Source organism: Pholcus phalangioides, unplaced genomic scaffold (genome assembly GCF_987345545.1).
Source record: "Pholcus phalangioides strain wild (caught in Gottingen) unplaced genomic scaffold, Ppha-v1.0 ptg000009l_1, whole genome shotgun sequence".
NCBI classification, from domain to species: Eukaryota; Metazoa; Arthropoda; class Arachnida; order Araneae; family Pholcidae; genus Pholcus; species Pholcus phalangioides.
The window spans coordinates 8181257-8209004 of NW_028301602.1; the positions used below are offsets into that span (position 1 = coordinate 8181257).

The 27748-nt window shown below is 33.8% G+C and overlaps 1 protein-coding gene across 5 annotated transcripts in view; it reads right to left on the bottom strand.

Annotated features, from left to right (window-relative positions):
• Positions 1 to 3259: 3259 nt before the first annotated feature.
• Positions 3260 to 27748, bottom strand: part of Pabp2 (poly(A) binding protein nuclear 1) — a 33697-nt gene continuing 9208 nt past the window's right edge. For 2 of the 5 annotated variants that reach the window (XM_089237104.1, XM_089237103.1), the window contains exons 4-8: positions 27528 to 27595; positions 26241 to 26347; positions 23871 to 23958; positions 22012 to 22157; positions 4604 to 4710 (exon numbers count right to left, since the gene is read on the bottom strand). In XM_089237104.1, the coding sequence (XP_089093230.1) occupies positions 4698 to 4710; positions 22012 to 22157; positions 23871 to 23958; positions 26241 to 26347; positions 27528 to 27595 (422 nt within the window). In that variant the 3' untranslated portion in view covers positions 4604 to 4697. Of the gene's footprint in view, positions 4711 to 14766; positions 14851 to 21596; positions 21765 to 22011; positions 22158 to 23870; positions 23959 to 26240; positions 26348 to 27527; positions 27596 to 27748 lie in introns of those variants that run through there. The other 3 variants (XM_089237100.1, XM_089237101.1, XM_089237102.1) reach the window with 3 other exon arrangements.

Sequence of the window (27748 nt, forward strand, 5' to 3'; positions counted from 1 at the left end):
CAAGAAGCGGTTCGACGGACAAACACAGATTTATTTACAGAACAGCAATTTACACGTAATCAGAGAGCTAGCAACTTTCTCGCAAAGTTTAAACACAACCGACTATTCATCGGATCTCTCTATTCGAGTCTCTCTGAGCCTGCCATCTTGTGAGCGCCGCACTATTTATAACCCCGACAGAAACTTCCGAGAAATAGAACATTCCACAAAATTCTATCTTACAGTTTCCTAGTCGGCGGAGCTACTGAACGGAGGGGCGGGGCTTTCTAGAATGTTTCCGCCAATCGCATGCCTATGCGCTAGACCGAAACCGGTATCAACTGATTTCGACATTTTGAGAGCCATCAGAAGAAATCGCGCCATCTATCGTCGATAGTTCGTAACAATATATATATCACATTATACGAGTGCCACGGGATTTCAACAATATAGTGTGTCATACACAATACGTACTGGATGTCGACATCAATTATATGCACATACTATTTTTGAATCAATGAGTTACTGGTCAGGGTCTCAAGCCACTTGAAAGGGTCCTAATATAGATTTTAATGAAATTTCTAAGAGATTTTTTATTTAGATATTTACATTTAGCAGAAGTCTGCCCATAGTTTAGATTCCTCACGTAAAACTTACTGTAAACTAAAACAATATCAATGAATCAGACCGCAGGGTATGAAAAAAAAGATGTTTTATTTAATTAACTGACTGCTTATTATCTAAAACAAATCTTGTTAATATTAAAATGAATTTTTCATCTAATCTCCCAAATTGAAAATTCAGCATTAATGAATAAACTAACAATAAATAAGACCAAAAATCTGTGTTAATGTAACATGAAAGGATTTTGAGCCCAACTTAAATTCATGGATTAGCATTTTTCTATTAGAGAAGTTTTTCATTCACGAGGGCTCGCCCTATAAAATAAATGCCTGGTGATAAGTGATAACTCAGTATCATACATGGTAGAGGTTTCTCAATTCATTTGATGTACAACGAAAGGGTCCTTCAGCATCAACTAAATGAAAAACATTCTATTGACATTGTTTGCTGCCCAATTGAGGGATGCATTTATTGTGATGTGTTTATGACTTGCATGATGTTGCTTAATAATTTAGGCCTACCTATTTTCAAAGATTTAGTAAGTTTTGGAAAAAAAAAAAAAAAATCAAATTTTAACTTTTTACATTAAATTTCAAGTCCAACGGTATTATATGTTTGTGATACATCTATTATCATTTCAAATCAGCAATTAGAACATAGAATTCAAGGCTTTATACAAACAATAATGTATTTTAACAGGTGAATCTCCTGGTGACACGTAATGCACTGCATATACACTGCTAGCCACCGTAAATGCAACACCCTGAAGGAAGCATGCAAATAATATGAAATTTCCAACATGCATTAGCGGAGGTGAGATATGCAAATGATTAGAATTTCAGCGCAGACGCACATCACGCGCGCCTGTGGCGCCACTTCAAAGCGCTAGTTAAGGCTTGGAGATTTCGACGATTTGAAGTACGGCAATTTTGTTTTTCTTGTGGTTTTTTCAAAAAAACGATCAATTATGCCTCGTAGAAAACAGCGATCATCTTTTGATCAAGTATCCGAGTTCAACAGAGGAAGGATAGTGGCCTACCGAGATTGTGGATTATCTTTCAGGGAAATCGGTAGTCGTGTTGGACGAAACCAAACAACTGTAATGCGGATATGTGATCGTTGGATGCAGGAGAGTACGACGGACCGACTTGTTCGATCGCATCCACCTCAGTGCACCACTTCACGTGATGACAGGCGTATTGTGCGTATGGCAGTGACGGATCGCTCAGCCACATCACGAACCATAGCACAGCACATTCAGTCTATACCGCATCATCCAGTGTCTGCGCGTACCATTCGACGCCGTTTACAGCAGAGTGGTCTGTCCGCAAGACGTCCATTGCTTCGTCTACCCTTGACGCAGAACCACAGACGTCTCCGCCGCCAATGGTGCGATGAAAAAAGGATGTGGACGGCACAATGGAATGAAATTGTCTTTACTGACGAGTCACGCTTCTGTCTACAACACCACGATGGTCGGATTCGAGTCTGGAGACACCGTGGACAGAGGATGCTGAACAGCTGCGTTATGCACCGCCACACTGGTCCTACACCGGGTATTATGGTATGGGGCGGTATTAGATATCACTCTCGCACTCCTCTAGTACGCATTGCCGGTACTTTAAAAAGCCAGCGCTACATCTCCGAGGTGTTGGAGCCAGTTGTCCTTCCTTACCTTCAGGGCTTGCCCACAGCCATATTTCAACAGGATAATGCGCGACCACACGTGGCACGCATTGTCCAAAGGTTCTTCGTCAATCGCCAGATTGAATTGCTTCCCTGGCCAGCTCGCTCTCCGGATCTTTCGCCGATAGAAAACATGTGGTCCATGGTTGCTCAACGATTGACCCAGATCAACTTTTGCAACGCGTGGAAGCTGCTTGGTCTGCTGTACCCCAAGAACACATCCAAAGTCTCTTTGAATCAATGCCGAGGCGTGTGGCAGCGGTGATCTCCAACAATGGCGGCTACTCTGGCTACTGATTTTGGCAGGAACCACACTTCACAGAAGTCTATAAATTTAATCATTTGATGCTTGTTCAACATGTTATCTACAAAATAAATATTGTTGCGATATCTCTTGTCTTTCTTGGTGTTGCAATTTGGGTGGCCAGCAGTGTAATTAGTGAAGTTACAGACATGCCAACATTGGTTTAAAGCTCGTCAGTAGTGATGAATGTTCAGCTTTACCATGAGGAGGAGGGGGCCCACCCTAATCATAGTACAATATAAAAAGAAATCATTCAAATTTTTTTATAATTTTAATCCAGTTCATTAAATACAGCACCTCAGTGGCACTGGAACCTAGAGGGGGCTCGACCCCCCTCCCAGAACAATCCGAAATTGCTGAGCCCCTTAATAATTCCAAGAATAGTATAGTATAGAACCGAGCACGCCCAGGCTCTGTCGCTTTTGCGATATAAGTTCATTGATCGTGGGCGTGCCGGAAAAAAAATTCCAAGAATATTCAATGCCATCCCAACCTGAATACGCCCTTGTGGGCCGTACATCGCAGTCTTCTTCGTATCAGAGCTCCTACGGCACCTAGAACGAAACATTCTTTTCGACTCGAGTCACCGTAATTTCCTATTTTTTTTCTTTCCAAATTCTACATTATTGAATTTACATAGTTTTTTCCAAAGTGAAAAGCAAGTATTAAAAAAAGGAAATTTATAGCGTGCGATTTTTATAACATGCGATTTGAACATATTGATTTTTCATCATGGAATGAACACCTTAACTCACAATCTGAGATAGAAATTTTATAAATATATAAATGTCATATGAACAGCAACACTTGCAGCATATCTTTTGATTAAAAAACATGCAAGAACGTTTAATATCTATTAGGTATATTACACGTTTACCAGTTGCATTGAACAGATATAACTCACCTTACACTACTAACCTTCAAAACATTTAATATTTTAAACATTCTTTTAGTCCAAAAAAAAAAAATACTGTATATAAATCGTTAGTAGTAATAATTATAGCTCAACAGATATATACAGGGTGCATAGGTAACATGGCATGTGGAATTTTACAGGCGAACAGTTGATCCTAGAGGCATACCAATTAGAAAGAGTATTCAAATGACGTGTAGTAGTCAGATATGCCATTCATTCATATTGCAAGGGTTTATAGTGTTATTAAAATGAAAATGTTTACGTTTTGTGCTTAAGATTCCAATTACAAATTTGTTGCCGTGTCTTTCCTGATGGCAAAAAAAAAAATCCACGTTTCTAACTGCAATATTTGCAGAGATTCCAATTTTAAAAAACGGAGAAAAAGTTGGGGAAAAACAGCCGTAAAAATGAGGAAAACCCATTTTACCCGCATTTAATGCTGTTAAACCCCAACTTTCCTCCATTTTCGAATATCTTGGCTACCAATCAATTAGAAACGTGGAATTTTGTTTTGTTAGAAACAGGGCAACAATTTTCTATTGGGTTTTTGTGTACAAGGGGCCTATATAAAAAGTTATTTCATTTTAATAATTACACCACAAACCCTTGAAACATGAATGACATCTGAGTACTACACTTCATTTCGATACATTTTCTAATTGGAAGTATTTTCCTAGAATTAACGATTCCCCGGTAAAATAGGCAACGCCCTGTTACCTATGCACTCTGTATATAAAATATACATACACCTACTAAGATACATAAACGACTACATTATATATGCTTGTTTTGTTTTCTCAATGGCCTACCTTAAAACCATCACCACAATACTAATGGAAGCACACGCGATTTCCTTGAAAACTAATGAGAATTGATCCATGTTAAAAAACTATCAAAGTTTTTCTTTAACAAACAGAATATAAAAGCCTTGAGAAACATGAGTACTGTACAGAAGCATAGACGTCTCAAAATATGATTCTGAACATTTGATGACACCCATAGTGGATATGATTTTGAACTTGAAAAAGTGCATATAAAAATGAACATAAAATATGCAGACAAGAGTAAAAAAAGCACGCAATTTGTCAATTTTTTTTTTACATATAAAATTTTATTTAGTCTTTTTATTTTTCTCTTCTTCACATTTTTTTTTCTTTTTTTCTTTTTTCCATTTTTTCAGCAAGCATACTAACTGGAAGAGCTGCAAGAAAGAAAAACTAGGGAACTTACAACTAGACTTGATATAATAATAATAAAATAAACGAATTTTAAATATTAATTTTCATTCAAGAAAATGAAGAAAAAGAAATTATGGAAAATAGATGTGCGAGACAATTTTACTAAATATTTTTTATATTTCTAGGATAAAAAAAACTTCCAGGGAAAAATCAAAAGTATTGATTTTCAAAAAATAATTGTCACCACTCTGTCTTAGTACCGATACCAAATGTTGAAACATTTTTTTCCCTCAGTCAGTTGTTTCAATGTGTTACCTGCTTTTCACAACACTTTTTTTAAATCTTCTATTGAGCGCAATATAAAAATGTGACAGAAAACTTGATAAATTACACTAAATGGAAGGTTAAACTAAAAGCAATGTTTCAGTAAATAGAATATAGGTATTTTAGTTCTACAAATTAAGTTTCTTTAAATCAACTAGGAATCTTTTGAAAAAAAAATATTAATTACCTACCTACACTTAATATCATCACTTAAACAACAAATCAAGAAGAATAATTTAACAGCTAGTTTTCTTATAGACAAAAAAGTTAACTAGCACTTAGAATGACACTACAAAAAGAACACTCAATCTAGCTAGAATAAAGACATTAGAGGCAAATCTATATGTATATATGATTTTCTCTGTGTTTAGAATGGTTTGTCATTTCTTTAATGCTGCCAGTATTATGTACAACTAGCTATAATACCCGGCGCTGCCCAGGTTTTCTTCAATGAGACTTTTTGGATCACGCAATATCTCCCTCTTTCTTTGAGGGACATGCAAACCGTGTCTAAGTTAAGCAATATGGCAACTTCCTGTGTGACTCATGAAATAAACAAATCTAGATTTAAAGAAACATAGAAATGAATTTTTTTTTCCCTTTTTCAAGGGGAGCTAGGTATTTCAATCCCCCCCCCCTCACTTGAACTTCAAGTTATCCATCTCCCTGTTTCTGCTTCCAAAAATGATTAATTAAAGTTGTGGAATTTTTACGATGTACTTTTTATGTACATCGTAAAAATTCCACAGCTTTGGGAATGGCTCCATAATTAATATTAAAATATCCTCACCCACATGAATTTATGCAGTTGAATATCAAAAGAAAATACGGAGACATTAATTTTCATGCTTGACAAGATATAAATAAAAAGTTTAAATCAATGATATTGTTCGAATATCCAACTCAAAAGTATAGGTTTGGCTAATTACTTCATATTTAATCTCCTGGGCTTCATATATCTCTAAGCGAACTCAATATTTCAAAAATCAAGAATTCGATACAATTTTTAAAATTATTGATGTGGCGGAAAATCTCATACTAAATTTTTGCAGTAAGATCGGCAATTTTAACACTGATTTCTATAGGGATCAACCTTTGCGTGACCCTCAAAGAGATGCTGATGATTATGACATCTATTTAAAAAGTCTTATTACTGGGAGTATTGAAAATGTAGCAAACCATTATAAAGGCATAAACTATTATACATACACACTGGCAGCATTAATGACAAACCATTGTAAAGGCATATACACACGTCTGAAACGCATTGCTAGGGAACCACGGTAACCAAAGTAAACGTTCGGAAAGTGATCGTTGAGGCTCAAAAAACCATTGTTGCCCGACAGTTTTTTTTTTGCCCATCGGGCATTTGCCCTGCTCTGACGAACTTTTAAAGTAGCCTATCATTCAAGTCAGGTCCCATTTGGTACATATGCAAAATTTGGCAACGATCTATCTAAAATTGTAGATTTGTATAGAGAACATACACACAGACAAAATCAAGTTTATATATATAGTTCATTACTTTATAATGGTTTGTCACCATGTCAATCCTCTAAGTAATTGAAGAAAACCTGGACAGCACCGTATATTATAGCTAGTATGTCATAGTGAAAGACTTTGGTATGCAAGTTTTGATTTCTCAGAAATTATGTGGCTCACACAGTAAATAAGCCTACACAACTAAATATGAACAACGAGCACATGGTTCATACTCTTTGAATGTAAAAAAATTCAAGGACTATTCAAGCACTTTTCCAGGCAAAATTTTAAAATTCAAGGACATTCATATTACAGTTGATAAAAATCTTGATTTAAAAAAAAAATGAAATTACTTCGATTTGTTAAATTTATATTCAATATTTACTCATTTTTAATTGAGTTTGAAATGCTAATTTATTAAAGATCTATAATTTTTTAAAACAATTATATTTCAATTTGTAGACTGTGAAATTCTAAGGGTCTTGCTTTAAAAAGCCACTGTAGTTTAGTATGGAAATGGCATTTAAGCAGAAATCATTTTACATTTGAAACAGTATTGAAATTTGTGTTCGATAGAAAAAAAATTATAAAGCAAGTAATCATATATCTAGGGTGACTATATGACCTGTATTTCCTGGGACATTCCCAGATTTTCATGAAAATGCCCCATTATTTTACATGTTTTCAACAAAGTTTATTGAAATTTGTATTCTTTACTGGAAGAAAAAGTTACCATTAAAAAATAATTAAAATTATTTTCCCAATCTTACGAATATTATAATTATGACTTCAAATATTTTTATGTTAACGATTTTTTCCCCCATAGAATTCATTTAAATCTATTGTTTCAATGCAATGGTGCTTCATTTCCTGCCTTTGGTGTTTTTTGACAATTTTAGCAATAATTGGCAACTTTGCCTACCTTTAGCATCATTTTTGATGACAATTGGCGATTTTCCCATATGTTTATCGAGGAAATACGGTAGGCAACTGACATTCATTAATTCATTAGTTCAAAATATTTTGAAGCAATATCTTAAAGCGCAGTGTTTTGCTGTCAGATTTTAGGCAAAATCTTTTCTAGCATAGAAATACCTCATGTATGCCTGACCATATATCCTGTTTTGAACATTTTCTCATAATCATTGTATCATTGTTGCGTTACCAATTTTTGCCCCAGTGGAATAGGGTTTAGGGGGGAGGGATTTAGTTGAAGGGGGAGACAAAAATTGATGGAAGAAATTCACAAATTAAGCACTTGAAAATGATTATAAGTGGATTTTCAAGGACTGTTCAAACCCTGGAGCAGCATCTGCTCGCAAATTGAAACTGAATATGAAATCTACATTTTCACAAAGAAAAAAAAAAAGTAAAATCTTTAAAAAGCTGAGAATACATTTCGGGGGGAAAAAAATATTCAAGATCCAAACTTACTTAGACTAATCAAAAAAATCCTAAAATTATCAATGGAATTATAATGACTGGAAGGAAATAAAGTCCAGACAAGTGATGTCATACATATTTATGCAGCTTGATACTTGTGAGCCACATGCAGCAACCAGAATTTATTTTTCAAACCAAAAGATTTCTTCGACCATGATGTTTTCTTTCTTCTTTCCAGCAAAAACCCACAGCCTTATTTGCTAGCGTTTTACTTTTCGAAGGGAAGAGTTATTTACAAACTTTAATTACTGATAAATAAAAATATTCTCTTCTATTTTTGCATGTGAACAAGGGATTTGTTCACATGAACACTTATTTCAAAACCTCCATCTCAACTGGTGAGGAAGATTAACTTTACTGCCACAATACAGCTATATTCTCAAACCAAAATTTCATTTACTATATAAAACTAATATACTACTCCTGTTATACAGGGTAATTAAAAACTCAAAGTACAAACTTTTAGGAGAGGTAGGTAGGGGGACAAAAACCACAGAATCACATAGAAATGTATGATCGGAAATTCCAACCTGATTGGCTGGAGGATAAACGAAGATGAAGAAATGACAAGCCAATGAGAAAAAAATATTTATACATAAGAATATGCAATAATCATATTCACTTTTTAACATGACAAACTGCAGCCTTCGACAATACAAAACATCAGAAAACAATGTCTGTAATGACAGTGTCTGTGAAGGACAATTTTTTTTTAAAAAACTTGCACTTGTAGTTCAGATTCTGACTTCAAGGGTGGGGGGGGGGGGGGGCCTCATGGCAAAGCACCCACCTGTTTATGTTTAAAGATTCAGTTAGCAAATACACATAGCTTCTTAGATAACCGTGTGAATAAGTTATGTGAGTACAGTGATACCTTGAGATAAATGTAAAGATTACTTTTATTCTTTATTACCTATTCATCTTTTTGATGCAACTCTTATGGGAAAAACAAATGTTAAGAATGTGACGTCAAAAGCTTTTAAGATTTATTCAAATTACAACTAATTGAAAAAAAAAAAAAAATCATTTTTTGGACACTATGATACAAATGTAAAGTAACTCCAGTAAAGGGATCAAAAGTTGGGTTATTACTGAAACATACTTTCCAATAAAAATGGAAAATCCATATAATTACTGTGGTCATTTGACACGATATTTCACTGAATATTCATTTAAGCAGATAAAATGCACAACTACTCATTCTATTTTAAAAAGTACTTTGTAAAAACTTTTACAACTATTTTTCATTCTTTGTGGCTTAATGGTGTTTTCTGGCTATCATCATTCCTCTTCTAAAAAATTATTTGCGGATGATATAGATTCTAAAGCATAATATTACTGACAAATGTGTGGAAATGTCATCATTCACAGTGAAAAATCGGAGGGGAAATATGATAAGTTGCTGTAACAAATATGAAAAATGAAAAGGGTAAAAAGAATTGATTCACATGCATAAAAATAAAGGGGGATGAGCATGCAATTTAAAAGCAAAACTAAAATGTCTTGTGTCATTCCACCAAACAAAAGAGGATAAGAAAGAAAAGTGTTATACATGCAAAAAATGCACAAAAATATGTACATACATAACACATTTGCTGATAATTTATCGATTTCATTAGAACTTGCATAATTTTATGCATTGATTCATGAAGTGCAAAATATTGAATCATTATGTGCAAAATGTTAGAAGTCAAACCCCAAACACAATTCACAGCTAGGTAAATTGAAACCCTTTCTTAAATACTTACAATAATTTAAATACCCAAAACGCTAATGAGATTCAAACAAAAAGTGTACAACTGGATAAGAATGCAGAAAATCCAAGTTATAAAAAAAATCAGCATAAAGAAGCTGATCATAATTATTGTTATTCACTAGCCACATGAAAAATTTAAAAAATTTTCATTTGCAAAATCAGGGAAGTTTGACGACGTGTGGTTTCTAAAACTGAAGAAACTTTTGCGTTAGTCATTCAATGACATCGTGAGCTATCCATTATAACACTTTCATGCTCCTGTATGAAATATCATTGTTGCTGGAATTCTTTGGCTCATTTGATATTCAATACCATACTTTGACATCCCCCTTGGCAACAGATCATACACGACATAGGTGAATGACATGAAAATACTGAGCATTTGAGGTTGTAATGTGCTTCCAATAATCTGAAGTAAATGCTTTGAGAATTAAGAAAAAACCAAAAGAATTTAGTTAACATTGGGAGTAATAACCAAAGAGAAAGCAAAGAAGAAAGAAACATTCAGCCTGGTCTATATAACTGTCAAATTAGAAACAGCAAGCCCACAAACTTCAGTATCGCATAACAGTGCATTAATCTACCCATTTCGTAAATTTCTTTGCATAAAGTCCTATATGTGTGCTGTTCCCTTCTTCTTACATAAAATTAAAGAGAATAAAGATTACATATTCAATGACCAACAAGTTACTGTTGAAAGTAATTCCTCTCAATTGTCAATAAATGATTTGCTTTAACCTATCCTTTATTTGCTTCTGCACACCCTCTATTAAAGAGCTGACAGAAAATGCTAACTTAATAAAATTCTGTTTTATCACCTAATGAAAGAAACTCAATAAACTTGACCATCTTACATTTGAATAAGCTGGGCATAACGATTTAAGCAACTATGAAATCATACAGTAAAACCTGTCTTCAACGGAATCGAAAGGGACCAAGATTTTTTTTCCATTGTACACAGGTTTCCGCTTGATAAAGGTTCAATTGACAAAAAGTCTAAAATTATGAAATGATCTCACGTGTGATTGAAATAAAATAAAAATAAATTAATTGAAGATAGAGTAAATAATTTAAAAAAATATATGAATAAATAGTCTAATTAATAAATACTGTATTTGGGTTTTTTGGCAGCATATAATAAATTTCTGATTATAAATTTCTGACCTACATCATTTTTCTTCTAAAATAATGACACACACATACTTCCTTAAAAAATTTTCAATGAGTGCGCCAATATCTGTCATATCAGTTTCAGTTTGTACATTGTCTATGTTTATGTAGTCCTTGGCATCAGGGCCAAAACTAAGAATTTTGAGAGAGAGAGAGAGCAACATGATTTTGCCACCCCAACCACTATAAAATTTGATGATTTAAGGACATGTTTTTGTTTCCAGTTAAAATTTGCTCCCCCCCCCCCAAAATTTCGCAGCCAAGGCAGTTCTCTTTTCACCTCTCTCTAATTATGGCCTTACTCAGTCGTGTGATTATGGAAAGCAGCTTCATACAATTTTGCTAGTCTTGCATATCATTTGGAAATCCAACCCTCACACTTATTTCTCCGGCAGAAAAGCATGCTTTTCTCAAAAATTTTGTTACAATTTCAGAAAGCAACTACATTATATAGCAATAAAGCAACTATATCACTACATATGGCTTATCAAAACCATAGCATCAAGTACAGAAACGGTTTTCGCTAATTTAAGGGTAGATCCTTTGGTCTATTGGTCGCCAAACACTCAGTGTTTGTATGAAATTTTCCACTTAAGGGCACAATTTTCCTTTCTATTTCTGCATTAGACTGGTTTCCGCTTAATACAGGTTCCGTTAAAGACAGGTTTTATTGTATTAATATGATTGTATATGTTATATCAACATGATATGTTCCTTCATTACTGCATAGTTGTTCTAATAACAAAAGAACAAATATGCTGTTAGTGGTAAAGCATTTTGGTATGTATAGTACATACACAGGGTGCATAGCTAACAGATGGCATCACAATTTACTGGCAAACCATTGAGCATAGAGGCATATTTCCAATTAAAATTTTTTTTCCAAATAACGTGTAGACCTCAGAAAATGATCATTCAGATGCCATTCAAATTGCAAGGGGTTGTTTAGTTACTAAAATAAAAATGCTTTTTATACAGACACCCTATGCTGAAAAACCAAATTAGAAAGCTGTTGCCCTGTTTCTTCTAAGGTTAAGAAAATGAATTCCATGTTTCTGAGTGCAATATTTGCTCAGATATTTGAATTAAAAAAAAGAAGAGAAAACCTGAGAAAGAATAGCATAAACCAAAGGTAAATGCTTTCTCCCCACATTGACGCTGTCTCTCCCTCAATTTTCCTGCACTTTTTTGAATTCATATATCTCAGCGAATATTGCACTTAGAAAAGTGGAATACCTTTTGTTGGCCTCAGAAGACACAGGGCAACAACTTTCTAACTGGGTTTTTGAACACAGTGTTACAATATGAATGATGTATCCGACTTCTACACATTACTTGTATACTTTTTTGAACTGGAAGTATGTGTCTAGGATAAATGGTTTACCAGTAAGTTGTGATGCCAGCGGTTAGCTATGCACCCTGTATATATATGCTACGGCCAAAGAATGAAATATGTTCAAAACTATAGAATTTTAGACATTGGGCATAAGTGTTGGGAGATCCCTATAATATTGATATCAATCCTCTTAAGATATCAATATTCTGATTCTTTTGTTTGTTAGGGTTGCCATAACTAACCATAACTATCACAAAAAGTGAACTTGGCTTTTTTTTTAATTACGAATGAATCATGCATTTTCTTTGGCCAGGGATGTCCAGCCACTTCACGAATAGAGAGAGATAGACAGGCCAAATCATGAAATTCGGACATTGGCCGGATCAACTGGCCGATTTCGGGCTTTGGCCATAACATTTATCAATCCAAGTTATGAATCACACACACAAATAATATTCAGCACCAAAAATCATTTGTTTCTAATAAGAGATGAGCTAGCTGTTTAATTTGTTTGAATACTCAGTTTCCAGCTTTGTCTCCTCTAGCCATTAAAACAGGAATGAGTGTCAGAATGCTATATCCTGGATGAACTCTGATGTGAAAATCTTCAGAAAAACATAGCCATATCAGATTAGTTTCTGAATAGAATACAAAAATAACTCTAAACTTACCTTGATGGTCACTGACAATGAGCTGTAGAATCATGAAATTGCATTAGAATTATTCCCTAGAACAGCATTAAATCATTTTATAATGCCCCACAAATTCTGTGTGCGAATTCTGTCACTAACTAAAGTTAGTATTTTGCACTGCACACAAAAATATTATATACCAGAAGAGACAGATATGCTGCAATTAAAGGTCTTTCATATTTATGAAAATTCATGTATTTATGACAATATTTACACAGAATCAAACAAAATATACGTTTAACATGCATGCAGAAACAGTTCATCAAAAATGAAATGAAACAATTAATGTATATTCATTACTGACAGAATACGAAATAGTAGAAAGTATTACATTGTAATATTTTTATATATATTTCTTCAAATATGACCTACCTCAAATCCAATTCTACCCTCTCTAGCTAGGGCGCAGGGTAATATCCAAAAATTATCATGCATTACAACCCAGGAGTTCATTTCAATGAAATAATAATTATTAAATTCTATTTTAAATCTGACAACAGATAAAAATATTTTTATTTCCATTATGGAGCACGAATCTATTCTGGAGAATTGTTACCAATAACACTGACCCAACACCGACATCTGAACACATTATTTTTGTAAACTGATACAAGGAAAAAATTTTTATCAGGAAATGCAAGAAAATTAAAAGGCCCTATTTATAAAACTTCAACCACTTTTACCAGTCTTACACGCAAAATGTCAATGTTTGTATATGCAAAACTAAAATATCAATGAGTGAGAGAAAAGAACATTTTCGAAAATGTTTTTTCTGCATGGCTATTTTTCACAATCTAACCAGACTAGAACCTGTTGCGCTCCATTTTATTTTTGACATATAAAATCTCTCATGCCCTCCCAACAAAACAAAGTTTATGAGTGCCTAGGACAAAAGTGAATACTTACACACATTGTAGATGTGAATAGATATCTAATTTAACCCTGACTCAATATGCTACACTATAATATAAAAGTGTGAAGATTCTCAATACTGAAAAAGCTTCCTCCATATAAAAGTATCTATCAGTTTCCTCTAATTATGTTTACTACCATGGACAAAGTATCTCATTCCCATGATGTACATTTGCTTTTGTTGATGTATTTTGAGACTGGAACTACTCATTTTAAAAATAGCTTGGCTGAGGCAGCAAACAGCTTACCACAGTGATATTAGTGAATGTGTTAAAATAAGCCAACGATTGGCTTCTTTTTGGAAGGAAAAAATTTAGAACAAATAACATGGGTATTTGGATCAACTCAGGCAAAAACAGACAAAAATAATTGGAAAAAAGAGCTATTTAAAAATAAAAAAAGTATTCATCTGGACAATGCTAGGCTAACATACAAGTGTTGTTTCCATGGCGAAAATCGCTGAAATATAGACTGTTACTCACCCTACCTATCCACAAACTGCTGAAACCCATTAGTCAAAGCTACTAAAATCAAAATACTACTCAGTCGTGAATGTTTTTCCCCCGTTTGAAAAAATGGTAGGAACAAAAAACTGCTATCCCTCACAGAATGTTAAAGAAATTACATGATAAATGTCGTAAACCCCTCAAGTGACGTTAAAGAAAATGAATGGAAGTGTTCGGGAACTATTAACCCTTTGCACCAAGAGCAATGTTGATTTGTATTATAAGTATCATCCTAACAGCACCATCGGAGTGCAAAGAATTAAAAATTTAAAAAAGGCATATTTCATAATTTTTTTTAGGCCAATAAATTTCCAAAAGTGGCCTTTACACGTTCAAACAATAATATATGTATCATTGTGAAAATAAGCTTCCGTGCTCTGTAGCAACATGCACACATTGCACAAACAGTAACATAAAAATTTCGGGCGATAAAATTAAAAGTGACAAATAGAACTTACTCCATGATGATATTATTGTGTTCAAGTAAGATGTATTGAATAAGATGACAACACTAATAGGGATAAAACCACGATGCTCGCCTCCTGGAAACAACACATTGTACCATAAAATTATATGAACACAATCTAGTTTATCGACTATAAAAATAATGAAAACTAAAAAAAATATAATGAAAAATAAATATTTTCTATTCACTTTTGAACTAACACATATCAGCCCACGATGCAAAATAAAATTTTCACATTCTGAACATACTAAAAACTACAGGAGGAAAAAAAATGCTATACAGCCAATGTTTTCTTGTTTTGTTTTTTATAAGAGCACAAGCACATATGTACAGAAAAAAATAAGCTGATTCTTTCTTGACCAAAACTCAAAATGAATTAGCTATCATTGACGATGAAAAAAAAAAAAAAATGCAAAGAGCTAAAGTTTTTGTCTTTCGAAGCATTGAGAACATATAAAATTTTTCCATAGGATAAACTAAGGTATTATGAAAACACATTTGTCTTATTAAATCGTCACCCTGATCCGATTTTTCAATGGAATAAAAACCATTCAAGAATGTAATTCATCTGAGTTGATACTAAACTCATCCCAAATTTTCCTCAAAAAATATGAAATTCTGCTTTTGTGATTTTAGAGATTTTTTTCTTTTTAATGAAATTCAACTCATTAAATGAGTAACAAGAATAAAATGATGATTTAGTTTTAGTGTTATAATTGAACCTTCTTATTGTACAAATACAAATACGACGCCACAACAGGCAAATTGCCCAACGAGGTGGCTGACTTAAGAACATCATGGATCCCCGAGCCATTTTTTGGAGGCCCTACCTACTACTGCTACACCACACATGCACCCCCCCCCCCCGCAGAACCCCCCAACGAATCGGTACATGCGGGAATGTGTGTGTACGTGTAGTGCAACCTGACGTAAAGTTTGTTTCTGTGTAATGCTTGTTATGTGTAGTGCTGTCATCTGCCCCCAGTTTTTCTAACTATGAGTGAAGTGTTATGGTTGAATGATTTACCGTTGTAGGACTGTTGCTCTCTGTGGCGAGACTTTTTAACGGGGAGATCGGCTCGCATTTGCGCCTTGAAGTTGGGAACCACAGAAAACCAACTTCAGCCGACCACCACTGTGGGGTTCGAACCCGGATCCTCGCATCACGAGTCCGGCACTATAACCACTCGACCACCACAGCGGCAAACCCTGGCTATAAATGTATACAGCCAATACCCTGCTACCCAATAATGCTACCCTGGCATATAAATGTATTTGATCATGCATAGAATTCAAATGCATATATGGACCATCAGACTAACTATAGCTAGACTTTATACTTTTCTGAATGCACAAGAGAAACATTCCTTTTTTCCCCTGTATTGCAAATCATCAATAAGCTATTCAGACGCCTATGAAGTTCATCATTTATTGGTGATGGAACAGTTTAAAGGTTAAATTTTACTTTGTGCTGGCTTACATTTTGTTCTGGGATAACAAAACCCTTCACTATCTGAAACATGATTTCTCATAAATTTCTACGGCAAATCATTTAATTCATACGAGGAACAGCCCAAAATTTGAAGATAAGTTTCATTTTTGACACTAAGAAGCACCGTAAAATACATGAATACTGACTGAAGGCTGGGGTAAACAACTTCACAATTGGATGGAGAATTTGAAAAGATTTAAAAACTGTACATTTTGTCTCACACTATCTACTTCACATAAGCGGGTTCGCAAGCCATAGTGAAAAAACATTCATTACATCAGCGTGTGAGGTGGTTTGTTATTTGATATAGTCAGCTTATTTCCTCACACAGATGGAAAAAATAAGTTTCTAAAATGTCCACTCTTCATTTAGGTTTTTAAAGGTCTTACTGTATTCACTGAAACCATTCAAGTCCGAGGCTCCCCCCCCCCCTTTTATGGATTCTCCATTAACCTAATCATTCATCTTACGTGAAATGGTTCAAAATCTTTTCCAAAGGTGTATTTGTAAAGCAATTCCAAGGTGAAAATAAACTGGCTCAAGTGACACTCATTGGCTTCAGGGTTCATTTTGATTGGTACAAAAATTTAGTTCACACTGCAGTTGCTCTGTTATTGCATGCATTCAACTAAAATGTTCATTAGCCTAAGTAGAAAAACGTTGAAAAAAAAACTTTGTTAGCTGAAAAACTCATGGCAAGGATGTTCATTAGCTAAGATATCACTTTATATATAAGTGTTATTCAATATTCCTTCTCCCTACAATTTTCACAAAAATGAATATAACACAAGGAATTTATGCATGATAAAAATACAGGCACCAAAACTGGCAAACTGCCCAAATATAGCAGAAATGCGGGTGGGGAAGCTTTGCAAGCTACACATCCGAGAGAGAAACAGATAGCATTTTACGGAAGAAAAAGATGGGGGGGGGGGGACACTGAAACAAAATAATTTTTCTTGGAGCTGAATGGACCATTTGACCAAAAAAGATCCAATAAAGGATTGTCAATTACTTGGTTGATTTTGAACAGGGTTCCCAATCTCTCTGGTCGATCATTCTCTGAACAAAACTCCGGAAGACATATACTTCAAAATCAACATATAAAATTTCGATATTTTATTTTTCGAGTTTGTTTTTTCTCCTCTTCACAGAACTTTTTCCAACTTTTATCAAATATTTACACATATTCTAGTGACTTTTGCCATATATTTCACATTTCCCCCGCTCATTTTTCATTTTCTTGACTTTCCTGGTCAATCGGAAAGTCAAGAAACTGTTAGAACAAAAATAAAAGCATCTTAAACTTTCGCTATTTCAAATGAAAACCAGACACCCCCCCCCCCTCACGCAAGTACAATTTTTCTTGTGATTGGCTGCACATAAACTCCACATTACAAATCTTTATCATTCAGTCAGCTTATTGATGGATCAGCAAAAGCTTAAGATCTAAGAAAATTACAAATGAACTTTCCCTAATATCTGAGAGGGTGTGCAAAAGATACTGACATCAAGTTCATAAAAACATTTTTAAGCAATCACTAAAATATTAAGTCATTGAACATGTATCTTATGGGAAGGCAAAAAGAAATCCAATTAAAAATTAAAATGACTCAAGTATGATTGATAGACAAAAACTGAAACTGAAGAAATTTCAGTGGCATACACATTAAAAATAAAAAATGTACACACATGCTTGTTCCTATCCAAACTGATGTGCACTCACATGAAAGGTGCACACACATAACAAGAAATCAGCTGATACCACATTGTGAGTACCATCATAAAATTACACACTTATTAATTTCAGTTTGTTAAATGTGTTGCAGTAACTAAAGAGATTTTTGTACTGTTGGCTAGCTGTCTGATACCATTTAAATTTAGCTATTGAATTGTTGGTCACGACTAGGGCTCAGATTTTTATGACCTAAAGATGAAACATTGTTGTCGATAGGTTACAAAAACTAGAATTTCACGTTTTTTTAACTTATCAGAAATGACAGTTCATCTTTACAAAAATATGAGCCCAAGTCATGAATGATGACTAATGATAGCAAAAGAACACTTGACAACTTCAATTTATCAGATTTATGGAGAAAAATTCACACTACAGCTCATTCACAGGTACTCTTTCAATATAAAAAAAAGTTCTATGTATGCTGGCAAACAAAGAATGATTTTTTTTAAATATACAAGGTGCATAGCAAATGGGGGAATGGCATTTTATTAGTGAAGCATTGACCCTAGAGGTAGACTTCATTTAGAAAAAGTTTCAAAATAATGTGTAGTACTCTGATATGGCATTCATGTTTCATGGGGTTACATAGTTATTAGAATAAAAAAAAATCAACTTTTTTATGCAGTTACCCATGTGCTCCAGAACCCAATTAGAAAGGTTCTCTATCTTTCCTGGTGTCAACAAAAAAATAAATCCATGTTCCTAAGTGCAATATTCACTGAGATATTCAAATTAAAAAAATGGAGGTAATTTTGGGGAAAAAAAGTGTTAAATGCGGGTAAAATTGTTTTTCCGCATTTAGAGAGAACTGTTTTCCCTTTAACTTTCCTCTATTTTTTTGAATATTTCTATTGGTATATTTGATATTGAATATCTCTATCTATATTGGTTAGAAACAGAGAAATTCTTTTCGTTGGCTGTTGGCATCAAGAGACCGGGCGGAAAATTTCTGATTGGTGTTTTGGGTCACATGAAAGACTGTATAAATAGTTAATTTTTTTCACTTTAATAACTACACAAACCCTTGAAACATGAATGGCGCATCTGAGTACTACATGTTATTTCGAAACTTTTTCTAACTAGAAGTGCCAAAGCTTTACCAGCATAAATGCCATACTATCTCCCCCCCCCCCCCCCCCCCGCTGCTATGAGCTCTACATATATTTTAGAATTATAGAGCTTTACTACTCAGTATCCACAACTCATTTTATTGCCCTTCCGTGAACGTATCTTCCACCTTCAAACTTGAAATGCCAAGCATTATATTGCAATGAAGATGCAGAGAAAAACTAAATTCTGGTCCTTTTTTTCAATGTTAACAAGTATGGTACTTATAAAACACTATCTACAGAAATGTTTAAAGTGTCAGACAAACTGTTAGGTCTTCATGAATGATGGCTACACTCTTTAACAACAGTTAAAGGAGGACATGGACTATACCTTTTAGGTTAACTGCTCCCTTTCTAAAAGTTTTCAACCAGTTGCATTCATAAAAAATTTCAAATCAGGGAAATGTATTGGAACTGACTTCATAGTGCTCTTAACTATGGTTTTAAATATTCAAAAAAATATGTAAATTGAAATTAGTAATTAGTTTTCAAAAATTGCAATAATTAATTAAAAAATCGTCACGACAGCACATGCTGTCATAGCCAGATGACTACTAAACCCATACATGCACCTTGTCCACATTCCTCTGCAGAAATTCTAACAAATTGGTACACGTTGGAATGTGCATGTCTCTGTTGTGAACCTTGTTCCTGTGTAATGTGTTATAGTACTGTCATCTGCCACCCATTTTTCAAAATATGAGTGAAGTGTAGTGGTTGAAGATTTTACCATTGTAGACCTGTTGCCCTCTGTGGCATGACTTTTTAAAGGGGAGATCAGCTCGCATTTGCGCTTCGAAATTGGAAACCACACAGAAAACCAACTTCAGTCAACCATCACTGTGGCGATGGTGGGGGTTGAACCCGGGTACTCGTGATGCGAGTCTGTCACTATGACCAATTGACGATCACTACAGTGGCTATACCCAGATGACTGGTAAAATAAAATAAAAAGTTGTTGCTTGGAGCAATGCCATGCACTTCCTTGATTTTTTTTTTTCATTGTCATTTTCTAATCCGGCAGATATAAAACATGATATCGCTCATATGAATAGAAACTATTTTGAATAGAGGTAAAAAAGAGTGGTATCCATTTTTGTTGCTGGTTACCACTCATAAATCGAGTGTAATTTATGGGTTTTATCACCTTCCTCTTGCTTTAGCCTAATTTTCTTGACCTAATTTCCAGAATTTGCTTGAGAATGATGTAACTGGTGTAACGCATTAAGAATTATATAATTTATGATATGGCAGTATAAAGTCAATTTTGATTTTCAAAAAAATCAGTCTCATTTTTAATTGCACATCCCTTATAATTATGAATTTATAATGGAATTGAATAGTAATTTTTTTTTCCATTTTTTTTGGATGGTTCATACTTATTCACCATATATATGAGTTTCACTGAACCAAAACATTGTGATCTAAAAAAAAAACAACAGATTTCTTTATTTGGCTATGAATATGCCAAACCCCATATAATGCAACTTTTTCATAACTTGATGCCTGATAACATAACCTGCTCATGATGTCTCTCCACAATGTAATTGCAGTAAAGTTTTATCCTTTTATAACACCACAATTTCCAAGGAACATTAAATTTAGTTATAGATGATGATATTTGTAGATAAAATGAAATTAAGCATATGTTGCATGCAGGAAAATAAGGAAAGAACATGCCAAAAATTATGGATATTGGATAGAGATCAACATTTATTATTGCAATCTAACAGTAAAAATGGAATTTTATACATGTTTCAATGGCACATATTGTATGGAAAAAAAGTCCTCAGATTCAAATTTTGATTATCTTGTCTTGCTTTCGTAACACAAGGTATTATTGCAACACAGATGATACTAAATATTTTAGAGTATGTGTCATTTAAACCCCTCACATATTTTAATTCCCTGGTTTGGATTGACAAACGATTTTACACAGAGGATTTTGCAAAAGAGATTCCACACAGAATTAAAAAAACACAGTTTTCCCATAAACAACTAGCCCATACTTTTGAAATGATCTTCACACTTATGTAAGCTGAAGTTCAGTAACATAGTCATGTATGCACAGTTTCGAAACCCTGAGCTCCAGCAAGAGGTCAGATACAGGACAATACAACTTTGGAACAAAGCAAACAAAAATTTTTAACACTGACAAATTATTTCTAGATTTTTTTAGGTAATTTTCACATAATGAATTAGTATCCTGTGGTCACACACAGAAAGGAAACAAACTATAGATGGATTGAAGAGAAAATAAATCCTTTTGGCAACTATAATATTTTGGATTTTCTCAACCTTTATGAATGTGTTCATATGTGTTCATATCTAGTAGAATATGTAAACACACTGATGAATTTGATTTTTTAATAACTTTATTGTCCAAATAACTGAGTTTTCTAATTCATACAAGTTTTACAACACAATAAATAGAGAATATAGAGTTATGCAAGTTACTAATAATGTCACCCAACACAAGGAAATAACCACAAAGTTTATTAAAAGTCTAAAAAAAAAGGAGAGAGATACAATATAATTCAAAAGGAAGAAGAGAATATTTTGAATAGTATACAAGCTTTTACCACTTGGGATTCCACTTTCAATAAATTTCGTGGTTATTTTCTGGTTGAGTTTATTTTTGCCAGTCGGAGCTGCAAATATATAGAGAGAAAGAGAGGGAAAAGGGAAGAGGTAGAAAAAACAAAGGTGCAGATGACTATCACTGCCATATCAAACATCTCAAAAAATGATCTCAAAATTATCTCAAAAGCTCGGAAAAAAAAAGAGAAGCTAACAATCCTACAAGCGTAAGGGTTTAGTCTAAAAATTGATTTAAAAAAAACTCATGCACAAAATGTAATTGAAAATTACAAGATTAAAAAAAAACAAAAAACTCACCTATAACTTCTTCTCACAGGACGATACATGCCATACATAGGCAGACTGCCCCTAGAGCCTCCTCCGCCGCCGCCACCTCTTCGAAAACGTCCAGGACGCCTGTTGGTAGTGCTTATTCCTGGTCGGTTTGTGCGCTTCGGCAACACCTGGAGAAGAAAAAAAAAAGTGAATGAATTTATCAATGTCTAATTTCTTAAGTTCCCCATTATGTGATAGGAAGACAAAGCACAAAAGGGAGATTCAAACTTTTTCAAGAACTCTGAATAAAATGAAAAGAAAACAGTATAAGCAATACAGAACATCAAAGAGAAAGTTCCCAGATATTAAAGCTGAATGAGCTTTAAAAAGATTTGTTGTCTCCGCCGGAAATCCGTCCCTGGTCTTTCAATCCCACAAAACACTAATCAATACTCCACAGAGAGATACAACTATTTATTTTTCTAACACACGTACACAATAGCATGATACACTGAGTAGAGCCATAGTAGCCTTACTCAGCAAAAGACAAGCAGGCAGCAACAGTAATGAGATGTTATTTTGCTCAGCAACTTTCTTTCAAAAGTTCATCTCAGCATTTTTAAAGCTGAAGCCCTTTGAAGAGTGGTGGGACTGATGGTGTTCCACCTGTTTACAAGTTGGAATTTGGAAAAAATGTGTCTCTTTCAAAGAAAAGGATTAATGTCCAGAAAGTATATTTCCAGTACAATAAACCTCTTTTGCAAACACTGGTGAGGCAGAAAAATTCAGCAAAAGAGGGGATCACGCTTAACCCTTTAAGCCGTATAGAACAAATCACTAAACCCCCTTAAAAAAAGCCACATCTTTTTTTATTTTTGAAATGGGCTTTCTTCCAATTTCCAGCAGGTGCAAACTTCACAAAATACAGGATTCCCAGCAAAATCTTCTCAACAATTTCTCTGACCAAAACTCTTGAAAAAAAGATATATAATTTAGCTTCCCAAATTTCAAATTTTTCAAGTTTGTTTTTCCCCTTCACAGAACTTACCAACTTTTGCCAGATGCAGCCGAATCCTGTTTTACCGAATACCATTATAGCAAAAAAATTGTGTTTTATATAATGAACACTTTTCTAATCCTCCAAATAAACTTTTATAGAAACAATGCAAAAACATGAAATTCCTTTATAACAAAATCTCATTGTATCGAACTGATTTCTATGGTCTCTTGGAGTTCCTTATAATGGGATTTAACTGTATTTTACATTTTCACTGACCATTTTTCATTTCTCTGACTTTCTGAATGTCATTCAAATCCTGAAAACATCTGAGCTTGTCAAAGCTAAATTAAGATGCTTTTAATGGGGTGAGATTATCTTGCCAATTCTGCTTAAAAAAGGGTTAAGTAAGGGTTTGAAATGCATACTTTAAACAGACCAGGAAATTATTCGGCCATAAAAAGGATGTTCCATTAAGAGGGGGGATTCACAGTATAAGTAATGTTTGTAGGAAAAAATTACTGCAAATGAAGGCGAGCATGAGATAGTATGAAAATTTTAAAATTAAAATAAATTTTCTTTGAGAAAGATTTTTGTTTTATTTTTAAACTTAAAAACTTTTTTTTCTGAAATAAAAAATTTCAAAATTTTTTTTATTTTTAGTAATTTCAACTCAATACAAAACTTTCTTTTACACATTTACATTTTTCCTATTTCAATGTTGGAAATAGTTAAATATAATTCTTCACAGAAACATTTTCATTAATTCTAATAACTCCCACCCCTCCCAAGTATGAATATGTTACTGAATCCTGAAACTTTAATTTTATTTCTCATTACAGATTTAAAATGTTAAAAATGCAAAAATCAAATGAATTTTTTAGAAAAAAAAAACTGAAGATACCTTTATTTGCCTTCCACGAAAGAGAGATTCATCCAAAGCCTGTGAAGTTGGGACAGAGTCTTTGTCAGCAAACTCTATATATGCAAACCTACAATTAAAAGAAAATTAAATTCATCGGGAGCTTGACACTTTCATTTTAACAATAAGGTGATAATACACAAATAATGTAATATAGTGGTCGAAGGCACCCAGGAACGACCAACAATGTACTGAGTTATAATAGATTCTCTCTAAAACAGCACATCAGACCAGGGTATACCAGATTACCAAAATCGCTGAATTACTGGAAGTTACTAGAAAAAAAGCTCATTAAAATAATATAAACTTCTGCGCAGACATGTTTTTCTCTTCTATGGCTCAAAGAAAACCCACCTAAAAAAGCTGGATTACCGGATGGACCAGACTGGCACAGAGTTGGATTGAGAGTCTACTGTGTACTTACTATGCTACAGCAAATAAAAGTCATTTTGACAATAAATTTGGATGCTTGTCCCTCCTTATTAACCGAATATGCACCTCATACATATTCTTCTGAGGAATTTCTAACAAATCGGTACATGTCAGAGCTTGTTGTGTGAGTTCATGTATATACACTGATGTATTCCTGTTATTAGAGCTGTGCTTGTTTCGTGTTCTTGCTAGTGCTGCCAGTAAAGATTGTAAATATACTTGAATTTTAATGTCATGTAAGTATCATGTTGAAGGTCTGCCTGCGCTCTGCAAAAAAACTTTTTCAAATGGGAGATCAGCTCGCATTCACGCCTTGAAGTTGGAAAACAGATGTTTGTGCTGGCCATCTTCAAGAGAACCCACACATACACATGAAAGTTGTGACCAACTGATGAAATAAGATGGTACAGGCATATAATACTCTAGGGATTTTTTAAAAATGTATCAGTTATAAAGGAGTTATCGTTAAGCATAGAATATAATAACGCTATGAAATGTTTATCTGGGTTACAGAGTAATATTGTTATATAGAATTTTTACTACATAAGTAATTAGCTAAGGTAAAACGTGCAAAAGGTGGAGTGCATACACAACTGTAGTTGTTGCTGAATGAAAAAAAAAGGCAGAGTAATTTAAACTGAAAAAAGCAGGTATATACAGAGAGTCCGGATCAAATGTCCCTAATTTCAAACAGTGATTAAAAATCAATAATGTCACATAAGGTGATATTAGAAAAAATTTGGCTGCCAAACTACACATTTAACGACAAACCATCTGAAAAAGTGTTATTACATATGCTATCATATTACAAGCAAACAAAGAGAAAAATGGTGTCACCATAACAGAAGGTGCATATTGTTCTGAACATATGTTTAGCTCGTTATCAATAAACCTGATTTCCACTCCAGGACGATTTTTTTTTTCAGATGCTGTAAGATTTCATGTCTCTTCAACATAGTTAATAAGCATGAATACAAAATTTGAGGCTCTGAAAATCTCCATGCAATTTTTGAAGTGAAAAGGAAAAAATCTCAAAATCAATGTGCTCTCACTTGAAATGGTTATTGGGCCATTTTTCATCCAGGCAACAAAAAGAGCACACGTGGAAATGAACCGATTATTTTTTATAGAAACTTTTTGAGTGCCGTTTTTGATTTATATACTTTTCTCATCCTATCTAACTTCTTGTAAAATGCAGGAACTAATCAAAAATAAGGAAATTGGATCTGGACATCCCATCTATTTATGGTTTGAAACTTACAGGATTGTAACTAATACCATTGATTTTCAATAAGACGGATATTTGGTTTTCTAACAATATCTATTGATCGTAACTCTGCAAATGTGTAGCCAGCTCCAGGGAATTTCAAATAGAAATAACCAACTTCTATCCAAACTATCCTGAAGGAGAGATCCTATCTTCACACAATATTCCTCCGACCTCTATGTAATGGCAGCAAGCGAATTGCTTAGTTTAAATTAACTTATAATTAGTATATCGAGAAGATACAATCTGAAAGTACCTTTTATTGCTGCTCCCCATACTGATTACAGAGAAAAGCAGCTTTTCAAAATGGTGTATAGCTATACTTCAAAAAATAAAATTCATAAAATTGTCCATTTTCCCTGTTTTGTAACTTTTTTTCATATGTAACTATTTTTTCCCCTCTATATCACATTACTGTTCTTGGTGGCATCTGTGATACCCATCCCAGAAAATTCAATAGGATTGAAATGTCTAATTAATGGAAAATAAGAATCTGAAATTTCTCAAGGTATAAAGCTAACATAAGATTACGATCTGGAAAATATAAAAGCAATCAGATATCAGGATTACTGACACAGCTTCGGTAAGGAAACTGTAATTGTGAAAAATTGTTGAAACACATTCAAGAGCAAATAAAATCACTTCCAACATACCCTTTAGGATGACCACTGTATTTGTCACATTGTATGGTGACACGGTTGATTGATCCACACCCATGAAAATGCTGCTCTAATTCTTCTGCAGTTGCACCATAGTCCACCTGAAAAGAAAAAGAAATGTCAAAAAAGAATATTTCCAGAAAAAAAAATGCATTAATAAGATCCAAATATTCGCACAAAAAACTCAAACACATTTATTCATAAAATATATCAGAACAAATTCTGAATTCATTCTGATTATTCTGAAACAATTAAATAAGTTGATATTTCAACATAATAGATTCTATGACAAATTCTGAATTTGTTCTGATACTTGCAGACGTGTCAACTTTTGGAATCCAGAAATCCGGAGATTCCCCCCCCCCCCACCGCAACTCATAGACTTGATCAAAAAAATTCACAAAAATTTTCCTTTTGCAAAAAAACTTTTTTAATCAATTAAGAAAAAGTTCCATTTCCCCCCCCCCCAAGGCAGATTCAGCATTGCCCATGAGCAAGCAGAATATAATTCCATGTCAGTCTTTCCATGCAGAATAGAGAAATCACATCTACATACTGTTCATAAAACATAAGTATTTCTTTTCATGGATGTTATCAGTGATTGATAATCTTGGGTAAATGAACTCTTAAAAGCTTTATATTTAGCTTTATACAGCTTAAAATTTTATATTTTCTTTCTGAAGACATTTAATCAGAGGACACAATTAAAAAACCTCAAAATACAAAGCTGCTGATGGCTGTTAATGGAATACAATATCGATTACACAGGCAACCAAGGGCTTACTCCTGATAACTGATTGCAGATAAACGATACGTAAACAAAGTCACATTTTGCCAGTTGCTTAAATGCGGTCATCAAGACTTTTTTCCCGGTTGCTCGATGGAAATTACCATGGCTGTCCTCTATGGGTTTTTCCTAATGATGACGGCAATTATTGACGTCACGACAACGTGAAAGCTAGCATAAAATCTAATTTTCTGCCAAAATCCGGAGAGCAGGAGGAAGGATGAAAAATCCGGAGAGCTGGCAGGTCTGTAGTTGCAGTTAATTTCTCAGAAATTGTATTTTTTGGATGAAAAAATCAATATAGGTAATGGCATGAATGAAGCAGCACAGACCACCAAAATTTCTATAAGTTAGAACAAATTGTAAGTGCTCCAGCCAATAAATAACATCAAAATCTTTAAAGAAAATAAGTAAAAATGTATTTTTTTGTAAACCACAACATGCATATGCTATTTCATAAGAAAGTCAATGAAGTGAAAAGATTTGAAACTTACATTTCCTACGTATATGGATCTAGAATCAATTTCCACCTTTTCTTCAAGAGTAAGCCCCAATCCTGCAGCTGAAATAAATTTAAAACAGAACATTTAGACACATGTTAACAAGTGTCTCATGAATTCAGTATATTTACCTCTATTTAATCCTCTATATCTATCAGTAAAGCTGGAAATGTGCAAAGATTAAGAATGATTCCTTGAAAGATAGAGGCATTGAA